The 6,470-nt window shown below is 48.7% G+C and overlaps 1 protein-coding gene across 1 annotated transcript; it reads right to left on the bottom strand.

Annotated features, from left to right (window-relative positions):
• Positions 1–1,047: 1,047 nt before the first annotated feature.
• Positions 1,048–4,271, bottom strand: LOC120761530 (fibrinogen-like protein 1-like protein). Its single transcript, XM_040082844.1, has 3 exons — positions 4,268–4,271; positions 2,290–2,352; positions 1,048–1,676 (listed from the first exon to the last, which is right to left on the bottom strand). The coding sequence occupies exons 1-3, from the start codon at positions 4,269–4,271 to the stop codon at positions 1,048–1,050; spliced, it is 696 nt and encodes a 231-aa protein (XP_039938778.1).
• Between the last annotated feature and the right edge of the window lie 2,199 nt (positions 4,272–6,470).

Here is a 6,470-nt window from a genome sequence, read left to right as displayed (position 1 = left end):
CCCAGTATGCAAAAGTCTAAGACCCATGACCCATAAGCAGGTTGGGAACCTGCTAATGGGAGGGGTCACAAAGGCAGGTTTCTCCAGGTGGTTGTTTTTGTGACAGTTAAAAACCCCACAAAAGAACTGTTCTAAGTTGTCGGTGGGATCCATGACTCTAAGAGAGACTCTTCCCCTAATGAATTGATGAAAGGCTATTGTCAGATGGTGAAACTGACTGAAAATTACAAGTTTTGTCTCTTTATGTTGTTTTGTAGGAAAGTTAACAGCATGTAAGAGGAGGGAAAAGTGTTTTTGGAGTTTCATTCTGTTTTGTTTTACCTTTTTTTTCCCCCCCAACTTTCTTTTTTCCATTCTTTTAGTGTATGTTAATAAAACTATTTATTTACTTTTAAGGTTGAGCCTGCTTTGTTTTTCTCCTAGTCTCTCTCCCACAGAAAGAGTATGTACTAAGACCAGAATTTAGTGAACGTGAAACCACTACATTAATTGGTGTTTCCACCCAGTTTCGAAATCAAAACTATTACAGTCTGAAAAAGACTTTCACAATTCACACAGTTCTTTGAATACCAATTTATTTGACTATTTAACATCTATTAAGCCTTACATGCAGAAGATTCAGAGTAGGAAGTTTTCTGTGCACTTTAGTATCTTAAGCAAGATCTTCAGCAAAAATTAGGTAGTTTTCCTGAAACTAAGGATGTAAATTAACTGACAAAGCCACAGAAGTCTACTGGGTTGACCATTTCACATGTTGTATGAAGCACACTACCAACCTGGAAACTTCTGAGTTTCCAAGAGACTGTTTTTATTATTAATGTAATTAAAATTATCTGACAGTGAACTAGAGGACACAGGCACAGCTGAGAAGTAGAGAAAATCTACAGGAGGAAGAAAAAGTGGAAAATGCCTTATTTTATTCAGTAGCTACGTATGACCAACCTCTGCAAAGACCCCGGGGCACACCCAGTTTGGTTTTCCTTTGTTCCAGTTCTCTGCAGAGACAGAATTAGCCCCGGGTTGGACAGAAAGGAAATGAAAATGCAGCTAGCAGTAAGTGACGGGTTTGATGAGGATGGCCGAGGCTCTGCAGTTCCCCTGGCACAGGCTGCCCCATGTCATGCCCCCTCTGAAGTTCAGACGCACAGAGTAACATGCCGAGTACCACCACCCACCCCCGGAGCTGGTGGCACAGTTCCCACTAGAAGTGTCCTGATCCCGATCTTTAGCAGAGAACTTCATGTTGTCATGCATAGTGGTCGTGCCCTTGGAGGCCATGGCATCCCCTGCTGTGCCCGAGTGTGCTCCCAGCCTCAGCTGGTAGCCCTGGGACTCATCACCCAGGCTGAACAGGTTGTAGTCTGCAAACTTCATGTTATTTGAAGCATCCCAGATGACAAACCTGACCTGGTAGACCTTCTGCCTGGTGATCTGGTGGATGTACTCGGTGCCCAGCCAGAACTCAGAGTGTACATTCCCAAAGCCATGCTTGTAGGTGCTCCAGGACTCGTCCCAGCTGACTGATGTATCTCTGTGGTTCCTCTGGATGACAGTCCAGCCTCCATCCTCCCTGTTCATCTCACAGTACACCACAATGGTGTGCTGTCCTGTGGGCTGGATGATGTAGATGCCACTGGGGCTGCTAGCAGGAAGCTCACTGCAGTCCCTGGGCCAACCTGGGGCATGAGAGAACATTGGAGGACCAACACACAACATCCTGGTCTGCTGTCCCTGCAACCCTGGCATCCACTACATCCGTAGGGTCAGGAAGGAGGAAACCTCATTCTCGTGGCATTGAACCTCTGGATGGCTGTAAAAGCCCAGCTTTGCTTGGAAGGGACATTCTCTGTGGACTTGTAGCAGCAGAGTAATAGCAGCAAAGTAATGGCAGCAGAGTCCTCTGTGATCACAGAATCCCAGAATGGCTTGGCTTGGAAGTGACCTTAAAGCCCATCTTGTTCTACCCCCGCTGCCATGGCCAGGGACACCTTCCACTAAATCAGTTGTGCCAAGACCCATCCAGCCTGGACTTGGACACTTCCAGGGATGGAGCAGTCACAGCTTCTTCAGTCAGCCTGTGCCAGGTCCTCAACACCCTCATCGTCTGACATATCTTCCCCATGTCCAACCTGACCCCACCCTCATTCAGTGGCCTTCAGGTCTGGAGAAGTACTTGGAGCTCTGCTGAGGTGCTGGGCTGGCTGCTCCCCAGGCTGATTACCAACCCACCACCACTGTGTCCTCATTCCCTACACCCCTCCCTGTTACCTGGGGGATGTGGGTGCTTACTGTGGCCCGGTGCCTGCTGAGGGTCAGCTGCCTGGTTCCACTGGATGATCCCTCCAGCTTCATCTGCATCAGGAAAACAAGGAGTGAGAAGAGCAGCCGTGTGCCACAAAACAGAGGTAAGTCCAGTCCCAACAGGATATTATTTCCAGCACAGAGTTTTTGGTAGGGTATTTCAGTGATGCCACTTGACTCCTTTTTCTTCCCATGTGGTAGTTTTTGGTTGGAAAATTGCAAAGGGATCAGAGACTAGGAATGAGAATGCTGCAGCCATTAAGCAGCTGCTTATTTGTTCCTCTCAGCAAGGAGCAGACAGCAAATCTGAGTAGAACCACAAAATCATGAATGGTTTAGGTTGGAAAGGACCTTTAAAAAACTACCTAGGCCAACGTCCCTGCTATAAGCAGAGACACCTTCCACTTGAACAACTTTCTCAGGGTAGTAGTGATGAGTAGAAGGATGTACAGAGAGAGAAGGATCGAGAGGGAAATAAACCATGGGTGCTCTCAGATCAAGAGCAAACAGCTGGGAGCTGTTGCTGTGTACCTGCTTTTCAGTGATGAAGGATTCATATGTTTGTTCAATCCATAAAGAGCTCCAGAAACCTTCAGCATGTAAAGGAGCTCACAGCTATGAGAGAATGATGATCTGTTTAAGAGAAATACCAGCATCCATCTCAGTAAGACGGTTTCCCTGAGAGCCTCTGGAATTGTGACATCCATCAGTGATGTGATGAGGTTTTGGGATGGTTTAGCCACATGCAAGCTTCAGAAAGCATTTTGGCTAGTCGCTTATACAAAGTCTCTCTGAAGTTTCAGGGCTGTGAATAAACTACAGAAATGTATATGGGAAGAGAAAACATAAAGGAAGATAAACTGTCTAGAAAAAGTTGCCACATACAAATCTTATCAATAACAAAGAAGGTTGATGTGGCAGTCTCTCTCTTGGAGCCCTCCGGCTCCATTTTTGCCCCGGCTAACTTGAGAGACAAACCACAGTTGGAAGGATTTTTCCTCAGGGCCCCAAAGATCCCAGAGTGCCTGTGAACCTTTTCCTTTAGAGAGAGCAGGCACCTGCTGATGGCAAAGGAAAGGGTCTGCACTTGATTCAGGGGAAATCAGGGCTTTATTCAGTCTTTCTCCTGTGGTCCTGCCCCGACCTGGGTCAGGAAGCCAGTCCCTTGTCCCTGAGCCAAGAGAGCACTCCATGTTCTTTTCCTGGCTTTTATCCAGGGGGAAGGGGCTAGAGGCGGGGACAAGCAACTACCCAATCAGGGATAAGGTGGGTGGGGAACAGAGTTGGATTACATTCCAGTGTGGGAGAATGGGCGGGGAAAAGGAGCAGGGACAAACCTCGGGATGATACATTTTCCACGAGAACAGGGGGGTACAGAAGAAACCATTACAAAACCCAATATAAAAATGAAATACAATATAAACCCAAATAATACACAACAACAGGTTGAATTATCAAATCTAGTTAAGGTCGGTTAAGATATTAAATTAGAGGAAGATTTGATCAGGATCCTTTTAATTCCACAAAACTATTTTCCTCATCTCTCTTTCTGTGCAGTGGGGAGGGCTCCTGATATTTGATCAACAGAGTTCAGGGATGTAAGACAGAAAACACATACCAGGAAGAGGCCCATCGGAATGGATATTAATGATTTCATCTAAATTTACTTTCAATCTCTCCAGGTTTTCAATGTGCAGAGCGAGAAGTGGGGACAGCAAGGCCAGCACAAATGTGAAGAACAGAGGACTGTTGTGATGAGCAGCTGGAGAAAGAAGATACACAGTGAATTTGGGAACGTGAATCCTTTGGAAGAGAGTTGATATGTTGGGTTGTGGACATCGCTGGTACCTAAAGATACTCAGGAGCTACTACAGGAGGAATAAATGAAGCACAGGGACCTAAATACCTTGGAATAAAAGTCAGGGATGCCCAGCTGCACACAGAATTCATCCCATCCCACACTCACCCATGCTGTCTCTGTTGGGACCTTGTGGAGTAAGAAGCTGAGTAGATCTGGTCTGGTGGCAGCATGGCCAACCCTGATGTTATATAGGGCTCAACAGTGAGGTGAAGCAGCTGATCAAATAGCAGTACTCATCTATTCCTGGAAATATATGGTCTGTTTGTCCTCTGCAGGTACCTCTGTTCATGCACCATCTGTTGTATATCTGTGGTAAGGGTTCCCAGCTGCTGGGGTTCACACAGGATACCATGAAATCAAGAAAAGCTCCTGATAGTACCTACCAGGACCATGGCAGGAGTCCCTGGGGTCAGCCAGCAGGTCAGGGCAGAGGACCTGCTGGTGCTGCTCAAGCACTGGATGAAAATGGGGACTGAAAGCAGAGGGGAAGAAAGAAGAGACTCCAGCCTGGTGCTGAAGATGTACCAAAACAGCTGCACAGATGTGACCCAACAGTTGCAGCTGCTGCCTGATGCACTGGCCATGAGAGAACGGAGATGGTCTCTGAGAAAGCACCCGGGCTGGGGTGATGCCCACCCGCACACAGTGGGGGAGAGCAGGTCAGCAGAACCCTCCTGAGCCCATTTCTCCCCCTCCGGACATATGGGATAAGGGTGGGGAGTATAGGGTCAGGGGCACTGTATGACCACCAGGTTTTTTGCTCAGAGCTGCCACAAAGCATCCAGGCATCAGGGATGACCCCTAGGAATGGTTGCTGACCTTGGCCCCAGCCTTTACTGATTGAGGGCACAAGGCATCTGCCTGCAGCCCAGCTCTGAGCCCAGCTGTGAAGTGAGGTAGTCAATCCAAAGAGCAGAACTCACCCATTCCTGGAAATTTATGGTTTGCTTGCCTCCTTCCACAGACACCTTTTCTCACGTGCCAGCTGCTGTGCTTCAGTAATAAGAGTTCTCAGCTGCTTGTGTTCACATCAAATTCCTCAAAACCTACAAAAGCTACTGATAAGGATTTTTCTCCAGGTTTTAATATTTACAGGGTTTGAAGCCAAGCCCTGTAGGGACAGTCTGTCACCTGCCCATGTCAGAAATCTCTGTTAGACACTCTCCAGATCTGTCCACCCTCACCTGGTGCATCACTCAAGGGGATACTGTGCACTGACATTTTACATGGGATTCCACACACACTGAGCAGCAAAAGGGCCTCATCTGCAGCCCTGACCCCTGCTTCCAGTGCCATATATAACCAAGGACTATAGCATTTGTCTTAGACACATTTCTGGCAGACCAATTTCAAAGCAGATGAGAAGGGTCTCCCCAGCCCTTCCAGCAGCACTCCCCATGCCACACAGGAGCAGGGCTGGCTCTCTGCACCCACCTGGGCACCAAGTGCAGCCCTAAAGCCAGAGGTGCCAAGCTGTGCCTGACTTCCCAGCCTGTGGGCACTGGGTTGGCCCTGGCTGCTGTTACTTCTCAGTGACATCCTCATCCTACAGCTATAAAGGGAGGTCCCTGCAGCTGGCACCCCATGCCCCTCCAGCACTGCAGACCCTTGAAGTAGCAGTGTCAAGGCATGGATGGCCTTGAAAGTGTGAGTCCAGCCAGGGTATTTTGAGGTCACAAAGGAAGCTGAATTATGGAAGGAGGGAGAAGAAGGGACTGAGCCTCCCCCAGATGGAGATCTGCAGCTATCCCCTGCTCCTCCCCTTCCCTCACTGTGGGACCTGCTGCCCAGGGAACCATCATTTCCCAGCACAGAGAGTGTACTGGAGACAGATGGACACCCAGTGCTGGTGACACGCAGGGGTACAAACTGTTCCACCAGGACCACGGTGGGAGCTGGAGGTCAGACGGCAGGTCAGGGGGGAGGACCTGCTCATGCCACTCAAGCACTGGATGAAAATGGGGACTGGAAGCAGAAGGGAAGAAGGAGGAGACACTGGAGAAACTGCTGAGGGTTTACCAAAACAGCTGGCACAGATGTGACCCAATAGCTACTGCCTGGTGCACTGGCCATGAGAGAATGGAGATGTTCTCTCATAGAGAGAGTACCTGGGCTGGGGTGATGCCCACCCACACACAGCAGGGGAGAGCAGGTCAGCAGAGCCCTCCCAAGACTTTTTTCCCCTCAGGGATAAGTGTTGTGGAAGGGGCACTGTATAACACATCCCGCAGAGAGCTCAGAGTTGCCACAAAGCATCTAGGTATCAGGGATAGCCCCTAGGAAAGATTGTTGACCTTAGCCCCAGCCT

This window comes from Hirundo rustica, chromosome 19 (assembly GCF_015227805.2).
Source record: "Hirundo rustica isolate bHirRus1 chromosome 19, bHirRus1.pri.v3, whole genome shotgun sequence".
Taxonomy (NCBI): domain Eukaryota; kingdom Metazoa; phylum Chordata; class Aves; order Passeriformes; family Hirundinidae; genus Hirundo; species Hirundo rustica.
The sequence above is the reverse complement of the archived record's forward strand: the minus strand, read 5'-3'. Positions and strand labels throughout refer to the sequence as shown.